Raw genomic sequence first — 26,380 nt, 5'->3', positions numbered from 1 at the left:
TTTGTTAAATATATAAACGTTTTGAAAAGCATTTATAGAGGCATTTGGCAAAACTCTTGTAGTTTGACCGTATTTATTTTTAAATAATGACTGACTAATCTCTGTCTGTGCATCCCATACACACTGCGTGGATCGACTCGGTATAAAGAGGATTTATCTTGCAAACGTTGCATCATTCATGAATTCTGTTGTTTATGCAAGTCTCATATAAAGGTTTATGTTAGTACTCCATGGCAGATACATTTGCAAGATCCACTTCCGCCATCAGAACCGTTAGCACAAATGTGAGTGAAGAAGAAAATTTCGAAGTTCTTACTGATGCTGGATGATTGATTGAAGAACTTTCCATTTCCTTTCGACTTGCATCCCTCAAGACAAGCGTGAAGGTGACATATGATCAACGTCAGAAAACTCGGCAGACATTTTCACATGACCCCGACTCAACCAAGAAGTTCATTTCTGCCTTTCGGTAAACATGCAGGAAGAAGGGAATATAGTGAACAGTGCACGTATTCGTGAATTGGCGTACTGTTTAGTGTTTCCAAAAGGACAAGGATGGCTGTATAATGAGAAAGTTTTACATTAAAAACATTCAGAAAAGGTTATTGAACAGGGCTCAGTGCCCAATAATCACCTAACACGTTTCCCTCTGGCTATACCGAAATCGCCGTTAAATGACTTCTCATTACCCAGTGCATAGAGAAATTAGGTATTGCTGCAGTTAAATCTTCGAGGCAAAACATTTAAACGATTCGAACCGATTTCAGTTACAGAGTAAACGCTCAAACACGCAACTCATCTGAAAAAAAAAACCAGCTTGCTGCGCACACATGATCATCGACCAAACATATTACGCTATAGCTGGAAGATGGTATCACATTTTACAACATCATGGACACTCTATTATCACTCCTCCCCATGTCATATAGTTGCAGGCTTTTATTCTGATATCTTGTTAACAGAATCAGTAAAAGAAGAAAAAATTCCCAAAGATTTACTCCCAAGTTCGGAATCGATCATTAGTCCATAGGAAAATCGTAATAGGCAAGTTAGCGAAATTGGAGAGCTGTAAATTGGTAATAGGATGAAGGCCAAATCTCATTGACTCAGATTCTATGTTCCGTTATTGGTGGCGTTTATCTACTTGAGGCCAAACTTCCTTTTCTACAAAATCGATCAACAGGACCTTTTTTTTACAGACATACATTGTACCCCTTGACGATGATGCATTTCAAGTCGCTCTTAATGTGATTGATTAAGAGTTGACGCTTCAAGTACACCGATCTTACCCGCTCATTTGTCTGTGCTGTCTTAGAAAGGCAAGATCCTTGTAAGGACAAGGGATCTCGCGATAAATTAATATTAACTGATGCTCTTGCGCCACAGCGATTTTAGCTTCTCAAAACGGACATTTATCGCTGAGATCACAGTAATTACATCCTGGAGACAGTCCTGAAGAGCTGACAAAGTCGCAACCGTGATATATACGTCCATCAGGCCTCATTTCTCCAGCAACCCCATCCCCGCTTTGAAATGTCAAGCGAGCAATGTCTTATTGGCGTACACTGTTAGGTTATGTAACAACAACCATTTTACAAGATACAGCTCTTAGGCTACCATTTTGAGGAAAGAGGGGGCGGGGGCGCAAGGAAGAAGTAGTATATGTGTGCCCGAGGGATAAACAAATTACATTTCCATTTCAACAGGCTTTCGTAATGTGCGCTAACTTAGATTGAGTTGAATGCGTAACTCACTAGTAGTCGTTATTAAATCACTGAAAGTGCTTCCAAATAGTTCGAAAAACTTATGCTCTCTAATAAATTCCATTTATCATCAACGCATTTTTTACCCTGTTCTGCTTAAGTCATGGTACTAGGGTGTGTGTAATTTGCTACTATTTATGTATTTACAGTTAGAATGAAACCCTCAAATAATTTGACAGGAGGCCGTACTTCATCAGTTCGTGTGACCATTTGCCAAATATCATACTGTCGTCGCTCTGGTTTTATTCTCTATGCTGTGAGTCTTTAATATTATACGGCATTAGAGGGTTTATTCTGGCAGGTGGGTATTCATACTTACCCAGTATATGCTTTAAAAGAAATGATGAAATCAGTTTTTAATACAAGTCTGTATCTACAGGACAGTCGTGTATGCAAACTACTATGTCTCCGTTGATGTTTTACTCCTGGCCAATAATACTGCCTCCATTTTCAACCTTCTGGACGATAGAAAGAGTTGGACCAATGTCAGTGAGTGTTCACCTTCAGAGCCACTTATTTCTTCCCTGATTATCCTTCATGTGTCAATTTCCTCTTCTGAGTATTGTGGCACAACAGATCTAAGTCACCTGGAGAATTAGACTGGTCTTTATCAACGACGATAATATACTGACACAATGGATGCTCCCGCAACATTCCAAAAGATAGAATTTAACAATGTTTAACCTGGTTGTGATACTCGTTTGTATGCGACTGTAAACATCGTACTTATTTATGCACAAATGTTTCCCTTTCCTTTAACGCATGGATATTAAATGTCAGAATGTGACTACGACAAAAGGACACGATATGTGGAAATAGGTTCCCTTACGATAGTTTGCAATTAGGCCGGCACTAGATTCCATTAGCATGCACATGGATCTAAGACACTAATGAGTTGCACCATTAATAACCAAAAGTTAATGTTTCTAAATCTCCAATTACCAGTTACTGACAATGCGTCATTGGTGTGGGTATTGTACATGTACCCGGGATACGAGCAGAAATTACTGCGTTGCTCTAGGCAATGAACAGCTATACAAAATCAGGATAACCGTATCTGTTTTAATATTTTTGACGTCAATGTATATTTATCTGCCACGTGATTGATCGATAATTACAGGCCCTGGTTTTTAATGCCGCCAGTATTATGCAAATAACCGTTGAGTAGGCTTAGTCCGTACCATCGTGTACATGTGTACTGGGGCCTTCTGAGGTGGCGTCCTCCGTACTTAAGAGGGCGAGATGTGGAGGCAGTCTACTATGTCCTGCTACCCTGTATGATATCGAGATTCAGGTTTACTCCGCTGCCATTAGCATCAGCCGCCCGGTTATTTATGTTATTAGATAGGCCCTATAGAATCCGAAAGCTTCGATTCACTGGGCCAAACTCCCGATGACGGTCGATATTCCGTGAGAGACGAGTGGGACGAGACAAAAGGGCCGTTTGTGGCGGAATTTAACAGCGTTCTACGTCAACCAGCATTTATCATAGTCCTCGAACCTCGCATCCTCGACGTCGGTCATTTGTTAGCATGGAAATGCACTTCGCACCATGGTCGTCACAGTAAACAGAACTGAGGAAACGCGATTCTGAACAGGATCCAAGTTAAGCCTTCGAATTTATAGTCCTTCTCTATGCAAATCCTCGACATTCGCCGACAAGAAGCTCTGTCGGGTTGTAAATTTCTTAGGGATACAATGTCAGCAGTGGAATAAAGAACTATTACAACAATTGTTTCTGAAAGTCATGTCAACTACTACAACAAACAGAGAGTCCGGAGATCGTAATGGAAAGCAGCGCATAACTAGAAGTAAAACATAATCCATGTTACCTTTTCCATGAACTTCATTTACCATGACATGAAACATAACTTGTGTAAGCAGGATTGGGGTTGCATAAAGGGTCAACAAACAGGAACATCCTTTCAGAAAGATGGTACCATGTAGAGAACCTTGAGTCACGCCATAAGCGCATTTGGCCAAATTAGTGTTATCCACTGCTCACTTCTGCATCTGCGGTGGCGAATTGTCCGTAAACTGTTAACGTAATGCTTACAAATCACAAGAGTGAGTGAGTGAGTTAGTGCTTAGAGTTTAACGTCGTGCACAACAATTTTTCAGTCAGATGTCGACGAAGGAGTCCTTAGAATGCATGTACGTGCAATGTGTCTCGTTGTTGCAGGACGGAGTTCCACTGCTCTTTTATCTAGTGCTACTTCACTGAGACGACTTACTGAAGGCAAGTAATTCGCCATACCCGACCTAATATACTGATACGGGTCAACCAGTCGTTGCACTATTCCCTTAATGCTGAACGTCAAGCGAGGAAGCTACGACTTCCTCTTTTAAGGTCTTAAGTGTGACCTGACCAAGGATTAACCGCCCCTGAAGCGGACACTGAGCCATAAGGGCTGGTCGGACGACAAGAGAATAACTGTCAATCCGTCCTACAGTAAAGTTGAATTAAGAGTTTTGATGAAATGTACAGCTTTTGTGCAGTATATCCACGCAGGCTCAGTGACGGATTATGACAAATATAGGTGCATGGTCATAAGTTTTTGGAGAATTGTTTGTCTTGAATGAGCTTTATAGGACCTCGAGTAAACGCATTAAGTACCGTTTCCACCATTCATACAGTGTGCTCCATAACAAACTAGAATTCCGGTAATTTCGTATTCATTGCAAGCTGGCAAACAAGGAAGGCGAGATGACGAAGTGTTAGGATTGAATTTGTCGTCCGATAATTTGACAACGAGATAGAGTGTTTCTGTTGCCGTCTCTTCTGAGCGGAGAACCTATCTGGTGCCGTAGAAATCCACAGGAGAGCGGAGCCATAATCTAATTTAACGCCACTTTATTGAATCGATCCAAATATGACAAGTGATGTATATTAGTTGATTGAATCGATCACTGCTTATAATTGTCGTTGGTTTGGTAGATTGGTAATTAACTCAAAAATCCTGACTTTTCCAGAGTTCATGAAAGCTTCCAATGAACTCCAAATGACACTACTGGTCTTCAAACTACGAAATATACACAAAAATGTTTGAACTATGGAAACTAACAAAACCCATTGGTTTTGGACACTAAATGGCTCAATATTCCACAAGACTGCCACAATATACCTTGAGAAGATCCACTAAAATTAACGATTCAATGCCGCTTTAATGTCAATGAGGAAGGAAAGTTACAGTCTCATGATAAGTCATGGCATGATACTGTAAAAGGTCTACATCTTCAGGAAATATTCAACAACTGAGATAAATTAACGTTTTAATAGCTAAATTCATCTTTGAACAAAGTGGTCGAACAATATAAATACCCAACTATTAATAAGAATAGCATTCGATAAAATGACTGGCTCGCACAGAAAGTATTGACAAAAATACAGTTAAAATATGTTGATTGAAATAAGGGCATAGTAACAATCGCTTTAACAAATCCTAACGATCGTTAGGACTGAACAAATCTGCGCAGCTTTAGGGTCAATGCCCTTTCAGGTGAAAATAAAACGCGAGCTGCATGGAGGAAATATACTGATTTGACACTTAGTGCAAGTTAACACATTCCATAAAAAATAATTTTATTTCTGTTTGTAAAACTTGCTAAACTTTTTCACGCTTATGCTGTAATAAGCTTAATGATGCTGTAACAGTAAACGCACGGCTTCGACAAGGCACTGGACTTACTGAATAAACAATTCGGCTACAGTAAACGTACGGACAATCTCATAAACGCGCACACTACATCGTCTAAAATATAATTTTAGTGGAAATCATTTTTCCTTAGTGGTATTTCTAAGACAAACAGGCAAATAACCTTAGGCTTTTTCATCAGCATAAAGAACGAAATTGTCATGTTGCTTCAATGGATTGGTTTTTTCCGTCCGACTAATTACACAGAACTGGGCCTTGGCGGTACTGCACGCAGTTAGCGCAGTACAGACGCACATAGGCTTAGCTGATACAATTTGGAATCGAGCAGATGACATGGTAGAAATGCCCAAGAGCTCACGGCTTATGGCGGCTGGTGGCGATCTTTTGTTGCCTGTTTTGAAAAGGCTTGTCCCAACCTCATTAGCGAAGTAGTCAGGATGCACAAAGAAACAAGCTGAACTTAGCACTGCTGAATGCTGAACAATGATCCTACCATCAAACCGTAGCCTGACAGCACATTATAGAATTCGGGAGACGGAACATGCGAGGGAAAGTTAAGACATTTCAGCTGCTTCTGGCAGTTTGGTTCCGGGCAAAGTTCCCGTTCAAGGCAAAGCTGACGGGTCAAACTGCCAGTATGTTACTGTAGCTAGTATGTTATTACTGCATCGTTTGAATGACAAGAGGCATCAAGGCGGGTCTCTAGCGACAAGGCTATCTGATATATCACATGATATTTTCGGTGGAGTGTGTGTAAATGACTATTTGAACCTCGAAGTCATGCACTGTTATTAAAATGTACCTCAATTATCTGAAAGTTTGATTGAGCTGACTAGCAACTGTTACGAACACTTCAAGGCGGGCCTCTAGCAACAAGACTATCTGATATATCACATGATATTTTCCGTTTAGTGTGTGTAAATGACTGTTTGAACCTCGAAGTCATGCACTGTTATTAAAAAGTGCCTCAATAATCTGCAAGTTTGATTGAGCTGTCCAGCAAACTGTGACGGTTGTTGAAGAAAGTTTGTCCACAAAAGAGCTTTTGATATCCACACTCAACATACATTAATCACTCAATCGCTCAGTGACTGCACAGGATAACTCAAAAGATACTTTCCCATAAGTAACAAAAAACATGGGACACCACTTCAATGGGTGTTGTCTTCCACTGAAAGAAAAGAACAGGTCATATTTTTTTCTTCTGATTAACATACGTTTGTTCAACACACGTGATTTAACCCAAATCGATGCAACAAATGACCTCATTAATCAAACTAAAGCATAACTGACGGTATTTTTTATTGATTTATTTACTTTGATTGGTGATTTACTAACACTTCTTTGCTCAAGCTAACGACAGTTTCATGCTGTAAAAGATTAGTGTACCACATGTAGTAACCATCGAGGGGGCATTCTAGAGGGGGCATGTACCCAACTACACCAGATGAAAAAATGTTAATAAGAATGAAGTAAACAATTCGAACAGGTTCTATGCGTGATTTTACAATATAGGCAAAATATAAATAACATGCTATAGAAATCTGTGAGTGTAGCCTTGTTGTAAAAACGCACACGATTAACAATATAACCATTAAAAGCATGGAAATAGTTTTGTCAACATCAGCCCCGGCAAACTGCTGCTAACCAGGTAACTAATGGAAACCAGTCACCATAGAGATAAATTGTCACTGTAGTTCTTCAACAATGACTGGGAAATATCATGGCCGAAGTATGAGCTCATTTTAAGATCGTAATGAGGATGACCCAGGGATCAAGGTGAAGGGTAAGATGGCTTATTCAGACGAACTCGGCATCATACATGTCTGCACTATTTATTTATTTATTTATTTATTTATTCATATATTTGATTGGTGTTTTACGCCGTACTCAAGAATATTTCACTTATACGAAGTTGATTAACATTTTGGTGGCAGCAAACACGACCATCCGCTGGCTGCTAAAAACATTTCTAACGCGGATCAGAACACTCAAAAGTCCTAATCTGGCCTAAGAGAGTGTTTAGAGCATTTTCTAAGCATCTTTGTAAAGTGTTAAATTTAAATAGTGTTAATCTAACATTATAAATGCTTCCCTCTCCCGCCACCGCCAAAATTTTGGAGTTAACATTGAAAAGGTTACATATAGGCATTATGGTTGCGTATTTCACGCATTTTGCGCATCTTCATATAATTAATTCCGTCCAAACAAGGCTATTAATACAATACAACCAATGGACACAATATTGGTGTAGAAATGTCAAATACTCGTAGGAACGATTATCACACTGTGGTCGCTGATTTAGCTTAACTGCTGCATTTGGTATTTTCTTTTGTGAGGTATGGGTTGGGGGAGGCGCAGGGCTGAATGAATGAATATTCCAGGTTCAGCCTTATTGTTGTGCGATGAGAGCACATGGGTAAGAGTATAGGGTCAGCTGACAATTTCGGTATATCATACCTATGTGATAATGTGCGGTATCATGAGTGCTAAAGGTTGACGTCAACCACCATCTACCCCCACCCGATCAAGCTTCAACCCTTAGGTCTACACCAATTATTGCCTTTCGTATCACAGCTTAGATATTTACAAGTATTAAAATGCTATATATTTCGATACCTAAGGCGTTCAATGGAATAATTCACAGACTGTAATTAACAGCCACTGCACACAACAACCACCGCGCTCAAGATCCACCACATTCAAGAGCCACGGCTCCGAAGAATCCGCGCTCGAGAACCACTGCACCTAACAACCACCACACACAAGAACTACCGCACTCAAGACCCACCGCATTTCGATATGTCCCTGGCATGACTATGACGCATCGAAACATATAACGCTACAGCCGTGCGTATATATGCATTGCTCTATAACATCATATTTAGTGCTTACATGTATACATGAATGTATATCACACATGCCAACACATAACACAGCATATAGTGACACATCGCAACTTTCACCTCTACATTAGTGTATGTACATACAAGGCTCTCCAACCTACCAACATACTAAGAGCATAGGCGCACAGTACACACTACATGACTGTAAGACTCAGTAAATGATATTGCAACATGGGTAAATACAAACTTCGACGGAAGCACAGCGATGCATTGGAAAGTATCACTTTGTTAAGGGCATAAAAAGGTCATCGGTCTATCAATACATCCGTAAATTAATACCCTTAGCATTATAGTTCTGGGGTCTTTGATAACAATGAACGGTCGATGGTGCTCTATTATATGAAGTTTGATAATTATCACTTTGCCCCCACTATGGTGTATGTCACATATGGGAGAGTTTGCCAGTAGCTCATCAAAGGTCAGGGTTTAATCCGGACACGTGGTTTTCCATTACCAATAGATAATTTGCACTCGCAGCCATGTTGGAGCTCCAACACAATGAATTGTCTATCCCGCGGTGTGCCTTTGCCTGCGTGCACTAGACCATGAAATTTTTTAGATAGTTATCCTACATGGCCTTCATTTCTAAAGAATTTTTAGATCATATATGTGAAAAATGTATAAATAAAACTTAATATATAATATATGGAAGGGGATATCCACCAAAACCATATGCGTGTAACTTTGAACGTTGTAAGTTCTACACTGCTATGTAAGTCTGCAGCTTCTGGTATGTGGCTACCGAAATGTGGGTATGGTATGTAATCTGAACATTGCAAATTGTGATGCCGTAGGTTCTGTCTTTCCAACGAGAAAGTTTGTAAGCGCATTGAAATTTCAAGGTAGGAATTAGCGCCCCCTGGTGTCATAACGGTGCATCGGAACATTTCCCAAGTTCTGACGTAGTTGTGTACTCTTTTGTTTCTTACTTCATAAGAAATATTTTCTTTTGGTGAAAGGTAAATTTATTAGACTTTATGTTTCAAAATTTTATTGCCCCGAGACTATTTTTGGTATGTATTCTTGTGTTGGCTGTTGGCTAGTACTCTCATGACTCTTGGTACATCAACGGGCCATATAACTTTACTGGTATTAATGATAGGGCTCTCATGAAGTTCAAATAAAAGTTAAATAAAGTTACAAGCAAACTGCTCCAAATACACCATTGCTTTTCTGATAAGATTTCCAATCAGTACATGTATAATCGTAGAACTTGCTTTCATTTCTGTTTGACGTTGGGTTCAATATATAATGGAAGTGCACAGTTGTTGTTGTCGTTGTCCTTGAAAGCGAAAGTAATACTCAGTGAGCAAATGTGAAGGGTAAGTGAGTGAGTGCTTGGGGTTTAACGTCGTACTTAACAATTTTTCAGACGTATGACGACGAAGGAATCCTTGGGGTGTAAGTGAGAGGCCTCCTTGTTGCAGGACGGATTTCCACCGCTCTTTCATCTAGTGCTGCTTCACTGAGACAAATTACCGAAGGCAAGTAAGTTGCCCTGCCCGAGCCATTATAATGATACGGGTCAGTCAGTCGTTGCACTGAACGCCAAGCGAGGAAGCTGCAACTTCCTCTTTTAAAGTCTTAGGTGTGACTCGACCTACGATTCATCCTGGATCTACCGCTCCCGAAGCGGACGTTCTACAAACTGTGCTATCCGGGACGGTCAATGTCATAAGGGGACTTATTTAAAATGTTTCTATTTATATCGGATTCATGGCCTAGGTACTAGGGCTGTACGTCTTTAGTCTAACATGTCTAAGCATAATAATATCATGGCCCCCTGGGCAAACATATGGATTGTCACCTGCCACATATGCAAAAAAAACAAAGAAACAAAAAATTAAAAAACAAAACAAAACAACAATCCAAAAAACACATCAATGTTACATTTTGAATGTCAGTGTACATTTAGGGGCCCCCTTAACCCATGTGGCTGCTGGGCAACTTCTGACTGTGATTGTCCCGATGCAAGATGATGGTGGGGACTAGGGACTACTTCGACCAAAATGTAAACAACAACAAATTTGAATCAACTGCTGAAATATTTGCAACCCTCATAATATTATTACAAATTCAAAAGAGTTTTCAAAAATTGTCATAACATTTGCAATGAAATCATCAGCAAAACTACTAAAAAGTCCTGGCTGTTTTGTGTAATTAGCATAACTCATCCATGATTGACGCCTTATTATCTTAACAACAACAACTACTCAACAGTTTGCCGTAAAGTGGACTGTACTTCCAGGATTGGGAGCGATTATCATTTTTTTCGTCTTGTTGATTACAGAGCCCCCTGTTGTCATAATGGCGCATTATGACAGACGAGTGCAGTGTTGTAAGACGTGCATGTGGCTAATAGTGTTACTGGCACATGCGTTCTCATTCATAGCCAGAACTGTAATGGTGGAAACAAATGCACGCCATCGAAAGATAGAACCTGCAGCATGACAATTTACAATGCTCAGATTACACATTTTACCCACATTTCGGTAGCCACATAGACGACTGTCGGTAGACACATAACAGAAGCTGCAGACTTACACGGCAGTGTAGAACTGGCAACGTTCAAAGTTACGCGCATACGGTTTTTTATCCCCTTCCATAATAATGCAGCCTGCATGTAACAGTCACGTGCGGCCAGCCATGGTGCTATCACATAGGAGCGTCCCGAAACCCTTTCTATATTCAGTGGACGGAGTTGGACTCTCCAGAGAATATATTAGGCTAGACTAAACTAGGCGGGAGAATACGCCGGTAGTAAGTGTGTCATTCATAGCCTGACAACCTCCACGACTGGGACAAGACGAGAATATCTCAAATAAATCTTTATCACTGTCACATTGCTCACAGCCGGAATGCAACACTGCCAACGACTTCTTAGCTTCAGATGAAATATCGCATCCGACCCATCCGAGTTTTTACATGCCGACAAGAGATTTGAAAAATGCTCTTAACGCTTTATCAACTGTCAAAAATTTCTATACCACTCAGTTTGGGAGAGAGATGTTCTCGATCCTGATGACATTTATTTTAGAGTTTCTACTACTACTTCAATGATTTATTACTATACATGTTGTTGTTATAGTATCTGTTACGCTTAGAAAAAGCATGGCCTTAAGTCAAGTAATATCTTTTACTACGTGGTTCCAGCTTCGGTATCAAAGGTTCACTTCCTTTTTAAATTTTTTAAAACATGTTTTGCAGTATTCTCGAAGAGGGACAAGAAATATTATAAAAAAATGTTTCCAGTCTCTGACTTAAAAAACAATTTGAAATTGATAAATGTAGCGAGTGAGGTATTCACCAGAGGGCTGACCTTCATTGACTTTAAGAACTTCAATCAACATTGCCGAGTCTCCATTCCAATAAAATCGTGGAAAGAAAACAAATGGGCGATACATCTTTTCTTTCTTAACCTCGAACAGGGTATTACACATTGATGAAGTCTGACAAGAAAAAAAAAACGTTTTCCAGCGATTAACTTAATATGCAATTTAAATTTGAAAAATGCCAGCGAGAGGGGCGAGCACCGAAGGGTTGACCTCCACCTGGATGCTGTATACGAACTTCAGTCAAATTGCTAGCCTATTAAACCCAGAGAACGAAAGTAAATGGGCAATGAAGCGGTCATGTTTAACCATTATTGGCTTGTAAGAGTGTTAAAACAACGATGTGATCCGAATTCCGTATACCTGTACTCATCTAGCATCGCCAATATTTCACTTTTTTTCTTACAACATTCCTTCACTTTCTGCCACCAATATATCAACACATGGTTTCCATGGTAACCGCTCGTGGTTACTAGCCACCTTCTTCTGTATCACGGATGGAACTCGCCATAAATGAACAAAATTCCAATTGCATTTTGAGATAATCGTCATTCTGACACGCCGAGAAATTCGACGAGACTATTGTTTTTTTTTAAGATGTTCGTAGTCGTTAGGATACGCCGACTTGTGATAACGATTGCGAAGGGAATTCAATTTACCCGCAATATGGTTTCACGTCTTCGCCATCCTCAAGTGTCGGGCTCATATTTACCTAGAGAAATAGAGGTCTGCGCATGTTATGTCCGACGACCAACCGAAAACGTCAGACCGCCACTGCCCCCAAGCAAACCTCCATAACCTCCCCCCCTCCCCCCCCCCCCCAACATCACATTTGATATCTGCCCTTTCACCAAAGGCAACAGCGATAGCGACATCCGTTGTTAAGAGCTCAACCTATTTGTAAGGGGTAAACGATTATTGATTGCAAACGAAACGATAACCTGGAATTCCTAGTTAAAATGAACCGGGCTGATCCTTGCCGTAAAAGACAGCCACTGACAAAACAGTTATAGACATACTGTGTTCTCAGGTCAGGTCGCATGAGATTCAGCAACCAGGAATATTTCTTGAGACAAGTTTTTGTAATTTCTTTATGTCGTTCTACCAGATTCCTTCATTATGAGGATGGGCCAGATTTCGCCTTAAGGGACAAAAGTTTTGGGACTGTCTCGCTCGGGGGCACGTAGCATATAATATGACAGACAATATTATCAGAAACAAGGAGTTTACGTCAATATCCCAGATCAGAATTTACTTCATTTGGATATGGATTATATGGTTAATAAATAATAAGAAGAATTTGTCTGCAAAGGTTTCTGCACCTTGTATATGGACTGTCTTTTGTAGATAACAGTGAGCTAGGGCTTGAATCCATCTTGCCATTTGCTAATATTTGATAACGTACAGATGAAACAGGGCATATATCACGCTTGCACTCATACATATTACAATACAAATCGCAGTAGTCTAAATACTGTTGAGAAATAGGGCTTTGAATCCATCATGTCATTTTCCAATATTTGAAATATCATACTGCGCAGATGAGACTGGACATGTAGGCTTATCAGGCTTGCACCCATACATATCAATACAAATCGCAAATTGTCTAAATATTGTAACATACACACCAAGAACAGAAGAAAAGTATAGTTACTATCCTAAGTGTTAATGAAACACGTTTCCACGCCCTCCTTGGTAGCTATGGGGAATATCACTCACATGAACTGGGTAGCCAAGACTAGTCTTGTGTTGAGATACAGAAATACCAAAGATAATCGCATGATACACAGATCCACGGACCTCACACGTAAGGGAGCATGACAAACGCTGCTTGTTACAGCTAAATGAAGAACGCTATAGGCAGACTTTAGTTCGATTGACATGACATTTGATAGTATGGATAGCACAAAGTGTAAATTGGCTAGTGTCATGCGGTTTTCTACACCTTTATTGAGATCTATATGACATTTTACAGTTGTACAATCAACAGTTTTACAGATAGGAAATTCACACTGATTAGCCCGCTGACACTTCGCAACATGGAGTAATATCCGAGCAGAGATTATTATTAACAATGATTTTGGTTGTCATCGGGAACAAGGCAATCGACAACTGTGGCCAACTGTGGACAAGTGATTAGACAACACCGCTCACTGCGTGACATCGTGTAAGTGTCAAACACAGGTGTTCAAGCGCTTGTCAGAAAAAAAATCAGACAGGCTCTCATCTCAATATTACAATAATGTCTTTATCACGGCGAAAATAAACATGTGTCAGTCGTGCTTAGATCAAGGTCAGGTATTTCTCGACATCTGGTCCGGGAAAAAAATCCGGGATTTAAGTACAGTCTCATCATTCTATATCTCAACCAGAACAAATGGCCAGCTGTTGCACCATATAATGTAAATGACAAGACTATTCATAAAATAAGCCTGACACGAATGCATTGCATACAGGCACAAACAAGTGTGGAATATTTTTAATGGCATGAGAGCAGATAACGATGAGACGTATCAGAAGCGGGGATGGTGTATATGTCTGGCATACATCAGTCCTTGATCGGGGCAATCGACCTTCGTAAACATGTATACACTGGGGACTGGTATGCTCATCCACCCAGGGACTAACGACCCCACAGGTTAAGGCAGATATCCGCTGTTTTGTAGGGCCAGCCACACCTATAGTTCATTAAACTCTGTCGAGAACAGAGGGGGTGATTGCGACCGGCCAATCTGATCTCGGTATGTCAATGGAGATGGGAAAGGTCAGAGGCGTGTTTCAAGTAACAGCTTATGCCTAGTGCCAATCGGTGATTTACAACGGTCGGCCCCGTCTGGGAATCGATCCTTTAACGTTTGCTAGCTTATCCCTTATCTACGATGAAAATCACACCACTTCGACCGCTCTGTAGGTACACCCAGCGAACATAGCTCTCGAAAAGGGCGCTGATTAGGCAGGAACACCTTATACGTTAGCTGTAATGAAAGAACCTTAAAGCTGAGCGAGAGAAGAAAAAAAAGAATCAATTATTTTAATATGGATTTTTTTATTTACCTAGCAGTATCAGAGTTTCACTCTGCAAATTAGCTATACCAAATCATTCTTCACTGTACTCATTATCAAAACACTGTAACAATGGTTTCCAAACTTGCCATTCAAAAGCAATATGCTCTATCTTAAAATACTGGCGACAGAAAATATGTGTGCTGCTGACAAGTGTTACGTACTTCTTAAGTATTATTCTGTAATATCGAAAAGACACAAGGAATTTCATCCTCCAAGCTTTCCCAAGTTATCTGGACATTCATAGGGCATGGACCTCAACATAAAAATGCTTGAAGTTAAGAAGATGCGGAAAATGCCGCTCCGTATCTAGCAACACAATCATGCAAAATCCTACCAGAAGAACTCATTATACTAAATTGTACGGGCAAGAAATCTTTCACGTCACTAACCCACTGGTTGCAGTTAACCAGAAATTTGTTGTAGGATTAACAGAAACATATTAAAATGATAAGTCAGAATGAACGTAGCCTATATATATAGTTAAATAAAAAAAGATGTAAAATAAAAGTGGGCATCAGGGCCCAAGATCACAAAGCGATCTTAGACTTAAGTCAAAATTTCAATCATTAAATTTGGTATTTTTCTTTCCGTATTTTAGCTGAAATTTGTTGTACAATAACTTACCCAGATTTTACGTTTTCAAGCAAATATTTTGACCATGTAATAAAAGAGACAACAATTTTAAAGTGATTTAAAGTCGAAGATTGCTTTGTGATCCCGGAGCCAGGAGGAAGAGCGTTGAAAACTGTATCTAAAAGCATTAAGGGCGATATATTTTTTTTACGTATTTCGCAAATGACGTTGCAAGTTTTCTACATGTTTATGTTCAAGTCTGCGTAAAATTCTTGTTAACTTTACTCATGTAATGTGTGTCTATACACACACAAAAAATCTGACAATAAATACCTGTTTTATTCATTTAGGTATTTATTTGAATGATGTTTTACGCCGTACTCAAGAATATTTCACTTATACGATGGCGGTCAGCATTATGGTCGGAGGAAACCGGGCAGAGCCCGGGGGAAACTCCCGACCATCAAAATATCTATTTTAGGGCTAGAGAAAAGTGGTCATGACGTCAGAGGTGACATACTCTATTAACATGCTCCATAAAGACCATGCAAGTTACTATCAAAATACGTGAATGCATTTATTTCAATAAAACAAATACATAAAATAGTAAAAGTATATGCAGAATAAAAAAGATTTCAATAATCTTTCTACTAGTGTTGACTTCATTTATGCGATTTTTCCCCTTTAAAGTAAAGTCCCTTCTTAGTACCGTCTGAAGTGATTAACGCTCCTCAGAACTGACACACATTGTAGATGTACATAAGACGGACAAATGCCCAATACCTATGAGGGCTATGTCGTTACCGACCTAATTTAGACGTTCTAAAACTTGTTTATTGGATATTTTCCAAAGCTGCACCCACCGACCAGTAGGTTGAACCACGCCAAACTGCCAAGTAATCATCATTTCATTTGCTGGGTCCGCTCGATGGTGGCCCCGTATCTGATTCTTCCGGTGTCACCCACCCTGTAACTCTGCTAGAGCTGGATATCGGGGTCGCGATACGGAGCTGCGGATGATTTATTGCAGGTGGTCAGAAGACGGCTAGGGTCAGTACTCGGTGCGGTACATCGACATGCAAGCTCATAGATACGGATCTCTTCGGCAGCCGATACAACATCTCCACTGCGGTCAATCAACCGTTATATACACAGTACTTTACCTATTTGAGAGACAACAACGACGTCGATATTAACGGTGGTGAACCCAGTTTCGATTAGAATAATCCACACAAAAGACAATTGTTCCCTGCAATGTGATCTACCAACCTCAATATTGGTATTACTATTGCACAGCAGATCTATGCCATATAGGGAAGACATACTGCGATTGGCTCAATCTGTAATTGTTAAACCGCTCCTCTACACACTAACACAAGCTTCGTAAATTATACATTATCATTGTGCGTTGGGGAAAATCTGTTAAATGTTATGGTTGATCCGTCCTGATATTTAATTCTCCAAGCTCCTTTGATGTCTGCTCGATTCCTTATTAATGATTCAAGAGTAATATACGCGTATAGTTCTGTTTTTTGCTCTCACGTCACAGATGGCAGTATTGCACAGTTAATTGCGTCCGTCCGTAATCCCAGGCATGTCACACACCGGACGTTAACGTTCTCTGTTTAGTTCAGTCCATTTAATTCTTACTCATACAAACCTGTATGACCCATTTTCAGAAAGGACAATATAACAATCAACAGCACGTAAAATACAATGCGAAACAATTTACCTATGCTGGAAGAAATACGTATACCTGAATCAGCTGTGTTCTGGGGTTATAGAAATAACTCTTGATTGATTGGTTAAAACTGATACCATTGCGGCCCATGCAATGTGCACGATTTTGCTGACTCTGAACTGCCATATCTTGCTTATTCAACATCACAAAAATAAAAGGTATGCTTTTACCGAAGCATACATGCATTTGGTCTACGGGTGGTCTTTTCACAACAGTTGTGGTACAGTATTATTTGTACTGTATATTCACCGGTTACAAGAGGCCATTTGCCAGCTATCACACTGTCGTCACCAGTTTGGTTTTGCTCTCTATGGTGTAAATCTTTAATTGTAACGACAATATCGACAATATCGTCCAGTATCAAACTAAGCACAAACGTAGTCGCCTGGAACATGTGTCATAGTGACTACTGCTACATAAATTAATCCTCAGCAACCGGCATGTTTTTTTCCGTTTCACACGAAACCAGGTAAAATATACGCTCGTAAGCATTCGAAATATGGACAGCAAACGACAAATTGGATCATAAGCTGCAAATTTACGGCCCGTATTAACTATATATAGGAATGATTTCCGACTGGTGCTTGCAATACGTTGAAGACGTGCAATATATGGTCATGGTGGCATATTGCTGTTCGGCGTATATTGTGAAGGTGGTCGTGGGTTTTCCCCGGCGCTGCCCGTTTTCCTCCCACCATAATGCTGGCCGCCGTTGTATAACTGAAATATTCTTGAGTACGGCTTAAAACACAAATCAAATAAAGAAATAAATAAAATAAAAACTGTAAAGGCTTATTTGCATCCTACATTTTAAAAACATGTGAATTTGCACATCACTTTCATGGCAAAGATTGTGGTCGAGGTAGCTAAGAGTGCCAGAGCCTCTCACCAAAGCGGTCGCTTTGAATTCAAGTCCAGCTCATACTGGCTTCCTCTCCAGCCGTATGTGGAAAAACTTGTCGCTTATTTAATTATACTTCAATATGATGAATTGTGTTTTGTGACCATAAACTACAATAGAGAACTTCAGTCGTCCTTTACTGGGGATCATTATTACACATGCCAGTCTGGGAGAAATAGAGAATGTTCGTGCTAAGTTGTTTCCATCGAGTCTACATACACAATTGATTGTATAAAGCATTGTAGTATGTCTTTATGATTAGCATGACAGTGTCTAATCTAGGGTAAAAGTTTCGGCGCCCAAAGAACACGTTCTAATATTCAATTGATTTGAACACGTAATTTTCCATCCCAGCTGGAGACAATATACCACAATGTGGTAAAATAACACCAGTTCTACACATCACAAATCAGTTATTTTTATATTACTGGTACCTTAAACATTTGCTATCATTCTTAATTGTTTGGGCGTCCAAGCTAGTGAAGCCCAAACACTTTACAGCGACTGAATATCGGCCTAGGTCAAGCTCGGTGTGACCGCCATATATCATATGTAAATTATTATCACATCAAAATTTACCACGCATTTTCCGTACAGACATTTTCAAATATATAACAAGATCTAACTATGCCTCAAATTAAACCGTTGGTATTTCACTGGGTAAAAGAGATCACCATCAGGGTTATGGTTTTTGTTATGTATCATACGACAGTGACAAAACCACTGACCTCACTTCATTACCTGCCAAATAATGACTCATTATACTAGTGCCTCTGGAATAATGAATTATGGCGGCCGTGCTTCTCGATTTTTAGTGGCCTTGCCAGGAAGGATTTGGATAGTATTCTGCTAAGAAACACATCGTTGTGTGGCTGAAATGGAGTTTTAGCGGTAGAAAAGAAATCATTACTTCCCATCTAATCACAGCAGAAATATTGTACAAATTTTCCTCAGCACCTGGACATCCTACTGCCTGGACAAGTGGTGCATCCGATTGCTGTCAAAACAAATAATTTTCTAGACACTGTTTTTTTTGTTCAAGTATATATATGTGGAGAAACGACTATCAACTCAGGTTATGTCTTGTTCCCGCTTCATTATGAACCGCTCCATGACTGTATGCATTCCACATATTGTATACAAAGCACTTGAGAATTACAAATAGTTGATATGTCCATAAATGGGAAGATATATTCATGTCACATGTAAAAGTAATCGATTTATTTTAGTCTTCTGTGGTTGTACAGAACTAATAACTGTTACACATCCAAGTGAGATCGTCAGATTTACTAGCTTTACTAGCTTCACAGTGTTTCTGCCTTAGGCATGATTGATTTCATCTCACCGTCTGTCGGCTAGTTTTATATCAACTCATATACTTTTTGCTTGTACTTCATTGAGAACAGGAGCTCTAGGGATGAATACACGGAGAGGTAGCCAAAGAAGTCGTTACATGACTGCATTCATTATAAATCTCCGCCGCAGGCACTGTGTTGTTATAGAGATCTGTAAATCAATTCATAAAGCAATCTGGGATTCCAGAAATCAGGACAGAATTGTATATTACGTGGAGGCACAACATGGTTAATGGTTTGCTGGGAAGTAGTCGCCGAACGTCAACCTGTTTCTAATTCAGACGTGCCATCAACTGGGTAGCATGGTATTGATTGTAAGAAGAGGCCCTACTGGCTATAGCCCCATCCACTCTACCAAAGTCTACCATGCGTACAATTCAATTTTACATATGACCTTTTACAATGAAAGATACGTGTTACTCTCAGACTAGCTTAATGTCGACCTTTTGATTACAGAAGTACTTGCTTCATTGACCATGATAACGGTTCAATAAGGATCGCCCAGCTGCCGTGAATTTCATGTTTAATATCATCTGCTTTTGTTTCCTCCCATCGCATAGGACTGTGTTTAGAAACGGTGTCGAACCGAAAGCACGTAACAAGTTGTCGTGTGACAGCTACAAGCATACATTCGTTACGTTCATACAATTATATAATATGATAAATCTACAAAAATTGACGATACTAAATTCGCGTGAATCATGATTAAACATCTCCCGTAAGTAACCGTTTTCTAATTATGCTAAGACCTGAAAGCGTTAAATTCAACATTTCAATTTCAGTTATTTGCACTTACCTATTGTAGACACAACTGTTCCGACAAAATAAAAAGATCCCGCGAAATCCCATCGTGGGCGTTTGGTACCAACAAATCCTGCTGCATCGGTTTGTGCATGTCGCTTGAGTAATACCTCCAAATCTGTCCGGTTCACTCCCGGGTTATGTGCCAGAAAATCCCTGATCACCCCCTCGTAAATGGCTCTCTCTGTTTCTTCGTTTCGACGTTCTAACAACATGAACATGCCGGCACCACAGAGCATATAGAACACCATAACCACGGCCAGAAGGACAAATCGGGCATTATCTTCACGAAGTCGGAACCGACAGCATTTGCGGTGACGGTTTCTAGCCATACCGTCACACGCGCCCCCGAAAACTACCCCAGGTCTTACGTGGTCTTCGATCTAGACCCCGTCAGCAACAGTGCTAGATATTTACGTACAAAACTGCAGATAAATCCATCTGGATAACTTCTGTCAAACGATGTCCAACCCTGAGCGCTGTATACATCTTGAACTCAGAGGGGCCGACGCTTCGCTTCATGAGCATCAGCCTTCTAGTGCCTGCGCACAGGCCTGTCTTTATCAGGGGTCTGCAGTTTGCCCCTGTACCACCGCTACGTCGCCCTTTCTACCTCACTCCACACAATAATAACCATGGAATCCGAATCCCTCACCGCTATCCGTATTCACCCCACCCCACACGATCTCATTTTCTCCAGTCATATTCCCTTTACATCTGTACAGGTAAATCAAACTTCGGGACAAACTGTGAAGAATCAGGCGTCCAATCAGACCACGTCAGCTAGCACAGGAAGTGCAGAGGTGGATCCACCTGTCAAATATCGCAGACGCGTCGTTCAGCTGTCAAGCCTGTATATAGTTCGGCTATACATCAGATTGTCGCGCATTGATAAACTAATCCAATGGAGAGATTGCCAACCGCATATACTGTATGCATGCCTGCTTATAGTATCATCTGCGGTCGCGTTCAAAACTATTCACAATTGTAAAATCCAAATAACTGACAATTGTCAATTTTCTGAGGTTACGTTTCTTCTTTGTGCAAATTCGAGTTTCCCGGAATCACCACGGCTCATTTTAACAACTCATCTCTGGCGTTCTCGCTGGATATCTAAACGAATTGTAGAGCTGTTATAGTCGTCAAGGAAAAACAAGCCTGCGATGCTAGAGCAACACCTCCAGCCAAGTGACTCGGTCAATATACTATGAAATGCACATTGTGCTTGATTAGACGCCTGTAGCACAGAGTGTCAGAGAGTGATCAGCGTAGCTAGCCCGTCGGCCTGCCCGAGTTGTTTAAGCTGCGAACAACCCCGCTGTGAGTTCACGACGTTCTCCACGCAGAGAATATCGCCTGTGTCCAGAGTAATCATCCGTACGGGAAGTTTACGTAACATTCGTCATGTGGAAGAAGCTTATGAAAGATCTGACACCCGGTGGCTATTATTGCACGAAGAGTGAGAAATCACCACATCTGTTAGCTGTAACAGTACATCAGCGGAACTGTCGCTGTTGCAGTAACATTTTGAAACCACCACATTAGTTACCTGTAACAGTTCATCCGCGGAACTGCGACTATTGCAGCAACATTTTGATTGGACCACATCAGTCAGCTGAAATTGTACACCAATGGAACTGTGGCTGCACTGTTGTTGAAACATATTGATTCAATCAGATCAGTTAAATACATAAATAAATAAATTGAGAAGAAAAAATGACTGAAGGTGAGTTAAAAAATTTCAATTTAAGCAGAGAAGAAAACATTAACTTTCATAGAATGAGAAGCCAGTTCCAATCAAATTAGTATTTGTATTTGTTACTTGGCAGTTTTTTATACAGGCTGACAAGCCAGAAAGAGATTAAATATAGCTGATTGTACTCAAGGTGCTGCCCCATTGTGTTACAATCAGTGATTACCATCAGTAGATTTCTCCGCAGAAAACAAAATCACTAGAATTAGAGTGGATCTTGGGCTTAATTAATAATGATAACAGCTGCAGTTATCGTGCTTTACATTTTCCCAGGAAAACCGCCCCATTTTTTTCGTAAATTAATCATATGTACATATAGGTTTACAATTTGTTCAAACTGGGATAGTGCATTTTAGTTGGGGAATGAGGGAGACTGGCATGGGAGGAAAACAAGAGTTTCACTGTACGTAGTCACGGTGGTCACCAGGGTTGTGGGTGTAGGTGAGGTCAAGTGGATCATTAGACCAATACGACCATATTTATTTATTTATTTTATTTGTGTTTTACACAGTATTCAAGAATATTTCACTTATACGGCGGTAGGCATTGTGATGGTAGGAAACCGGGCAGAGCCCGGGGAAAACCCACGAATATCTGCAGACTGCTGACAGACCTACACACGGTAACCATAGTGAATGCACTAGGTTCCTCAGGTGAGAGCAAGTAAAACAATATACGAATGCACATCATACTGCATGGACAAGCCTCCTCAGATAAGAGCAAGTGGAACAGTAGACAGATACACAATCATACTGAATCGACAAGCCTGCTCAGATGAGAGCAAGTGGAACAGTAGACAGATACACCATCATACTGAATGGACAAGCCTCCTCAGATAAGAACAAGTGGAACAGTAGACAGATACACAACCATACTGAATGGACAAGCCTCCTCAGATAAGAGCAAGTGGAACAGTAGACAGATACACAATCATACTGAATGGACAAGCCTCCTCAGATAAGAGCAAGTGGAACAGTAGACAGATACACAACCATACTGAATGGACAAGCCTCCTCAGATAGGAACAAGTGGAACAGTAGACAGATACACCATCATACTGAATCGACAAGCCTCCTCAGATGAGAGCAAGTGGAACAGTAGACAGATACACCATCATACTGAATCGACAAGCCTCCTCAGATAGGAACAAGTGGAACAGTAGACAGATACACCATCATACTGAATCGACAAGCCTCCTCAGATGAGAGCAAGTGGAACAGTAGACAGATACACCATCATACTGAATGCACAAGCCTCATCAGATAAGAACAAATGGAACAGTAGACAGATACACAATCATACTGAATCGACAAGCCTCCTCAGATGAGAGCAAGTGGAACGGTAGACAGATACACCATCATACTGAATCGACAAGCCTCATCAGATAAGAACAAGTGGAACAGTAGACAGATACACAATCATACTGAATCGACAAGCCTCCTCAGATAAGAGCAAGTGGAACAGTAGACAGATACACCATCATACTGAATGCACAAGCCTCATCAGATAAGAACAAGTGGAACAGTAGACAGATACACCATCATACTGAATCGACAAGCCTCCTCAGATAAGAGCAAGTGGAACAGTAGACAGATACACAACCATACTGAATGTACAAGCCTCGTCAGATGAGAGCAAGTGGAACAGTAGACAGATACACAATCATACTGAATCGACAAGCCTCCTCAGATGAGAGCAAGTGGAACAGTAGACAGATACACCATCATACTGAATCGACAAGCCTCCTCAGATGAGAGCAAGCGGAACAGTAGACAGATACACAACCATACTGAATCGACAAGCCTCCTCAGATAAGAGCAAGTGGAACAGTAGACAGACACACCATCACACTGAATCGACAAGCCTCCTCAGATAAGAGCAAGTGAAACAGTAGACAGATACACCATCATACTGAATCTACAAGCCTCCTCAGATGAGAGCAAGTGGAACAGTAGACAGATACACGACCATACCGAATCGACAAGCCTCCTCAGATAAGAGCAAGTGGAACAGTAGACAGATACACCATCATACTGAATCGACAAGCCTCCTCAGATGAGAGCAAGTGGAACAGTAGACAGATACACAATCATACTGAATCGACAAGCCTCCTCAGATAAGGACAAGTGGAACACTAGACAGATACACAATCATACTGAATCGACAAGCCTCCTCAGATAAGAACAAGTGGAACAGTAGACAGATACACCGTCATACTGAATGGACAATCCCCCTCAGATGAGAGCAAGTGGAAAGTAGTCGGTTACGGACTATACCGTGTGGACAAACATCCTCGGGTCACCAGGTTTGTGAGTGTAGGTAGGGCCCAAGTGGAACAGTAAGCGGGTACGTACTATACTAGGTGGACAAACCTCCTCGGGTGAAGGCAAGTGGAACAGTAGTCGGATTCGGACTATACCATGTGGACAAATCTCCTCAGCTGGGGTAAGTGGAACAGGAGACAAATACACGACCATACTCCAGATGAGGACGGGCGGAACAGTAGTCGAATACGGATCATATTGCATGGACAAGACGCCTCAGAGCACAGTTTCACAAAGATGTCTTACATGTATGACGATCGAACATATAGGACAATGGTACATTACTAGTGACGGACAAAGTATCGTACGATAAATATACGATAAAATAATGTTGCAGACCGCTTTGTGAAACTGGCAAGTGAGAGCAAGTGGAAAAGTAGTCGGACAAGCTCATGAAAAAGCATCCCCAGGTAAGGTCAAGTGGAACAGTAGACAGATACACAACCATATTGTATGGGCAAGCCCCCTCAGGTCAGAGCAAGTGGAACAATGATTGCATACACAATCATAATGTGTGGACAAGCCTCCTCAGGTAGGGTCAAGTTGAACAGTCGACAGAAACACGACCATACGGTATGGACAAGCCTCTTCAGGTGAGGGAGAGTGGGATAGTAGATAGATACGTGCCATATTTCATGGACAACCATCCTCAGGTGAGGGCAAGTAGACGAATACAGGATCACACTGTGTAGACAAGCCTCCTCAATTGAGGGCGAGTGGAACAGTAGAAGAATACGGACCATACTGCCTGGACAACCAGCCTCAGCTGCGGACAAGTGGAACTGTAGATGAATACGCCTGATGAACGCCTCGGGTACCACAGCTATTTACTCCACAGATAAAGCAGACTTACTTTATTCCCTTAATTCGGGACCTGGCTGTTTAACAGTCGGAGAGGAAGCCAGCATGAGCTGGACTTGAACTCACAGCATTGGTGGGAGGCTCCTGGGTCATTACGCTGCGCTAGCGCGCTAACCGACTGTTCAAATCAGAAGTAAGGGTAACCTCCAATAATGGAACAGAAAAAAATTCTAATACCCTCGATCAAAACATGACTGTTGGCCTCATCAGAACGTACGCGAATCATATCGACCAATATCAAAGAATTATTAGCCCCAGTATTCCTTAGTATACGATCAAGGGAGGTAACTCCATTACCAGTAACCACATCATCTGACATGAAGCCCCAGAATGTTTCTGGAGTTGGCCCTACCTCCTTAACCTTTGGTCCATTTCAGCTTACCAACTGACATATCCTCACTATCAGGGAATGAATCTACATTAAATTCCTCAGCCACAATGACACAATATAGTGTACAATGAAGCTACAGCTAAACAAGGTGACAATTAAGGTGCTATAATCAAACACAAACAGGTCTTAGTTCCCGGACACGACCCTAATAGCTAAGGGTACCACTATAATTACAAAATTTATGGTCTCTTAACTGATTATAACGTATATATCCGGAGGGAATATTCTGGATTCCAAAGGCGAGTCAGTGTACGTTAATACAGAACCCCGAGTCAAGAGGAATTCTTCAATCTACGGATGACAGTCCGATAAGTGGTTTATTCCCTAACCGCCAGTGAATGTGTAACTTCTCAGTGTGGACGGGTTGACCGTGATGTCGAGCTGTCGATGTAGGCGTTCTCGAAAATATACACAAAGTCACTTTCAGGGTAAACTGGGATGAAATGTACGTAATCGCACTAAGAGACAATGAGCAATACAAGCCTCAAAATAACGTCTTCAAAAATAACAAGTGACGAAACACAAGCTCACAAAGTGCTCTGTACAGAAAATGGAGTATAAATGACGAATATCGAATGGCGTGAAAGCCGATATCTCCAAACCCGGTAAAATCCTTCACAGTGGATGACAGTAAATATGATTGCTCTCAATTAAATGAGTAAATGACTGTTTACCAGTGGACTTGAATGAATGTCTGCGAGCTACACAACGCTCATATTTATAGACCAGCGTAAAAGAAAATTCTACATGGTTTGATCGTAAACAACACCAATACATATTTCCAGAATGTACACTCTATTTACAATGACGTTAAACCCATGAACACCGAAACCTCGAGAAGGCTGGACTGGATTACAGTGCAGGCTATAACGTACACTGAGAGAAAAATGTAGGAAAATTGTATAATACAATGTTTACATACGGGATTCGTAACATGACCATACTTTAAGGACAAGC

At 40.8% G+C, this 26,380-nt stretch overlaps 1 protein-coding gene across 1 annotated transcript in view; it reads right to left on the bottom strand.

The window, feature by feature from the left end:
* Positions 1–20,447, bottom strand: part of LOC135468883 (potassium channel subfamily K member 12-like) — a 51,434-nt gene extending 30,987 nt beyond the window's left edge. Inside the window, exon 1 of the mRNA XM_064747344.1 lies at positions 20,090–20,447. Within this exon, the coding sequence (XP_064603414.1) occupies positions 20,090–20,426 (337 nt within the window). The 5' untranslated portion in view covers positions 20,427–20,447. The remainder of the gene's footprint in view (positions 1–20,089) is intronic.
* Between the last annotated feature and the right edge of the window lie 5,933 nt (positions 20,448–26,380).

The sequence above is a fragment of the Liolophura sinensis genome, chromosome 6 (genome assembly GCF_032854445.1).
Source record: "Liolophura sinensis isolate JHLJ2023 chromosome 6, CUHK_Ljap_v2, whole genome shotgun sequence".
Taxonomy (NCBI): domain Eukaryota; kingdom Metazoa; phylum Mollusca; class Polyplacophora; order Chitonida; family Chitonidae; genus Liolophura; species Liolophura sinensis.
The sequence above is the reverse complement of the archived record's forward strand: the minus strand, read 5'-3'. Positions and strand labels throughout refer to the sequence as shown.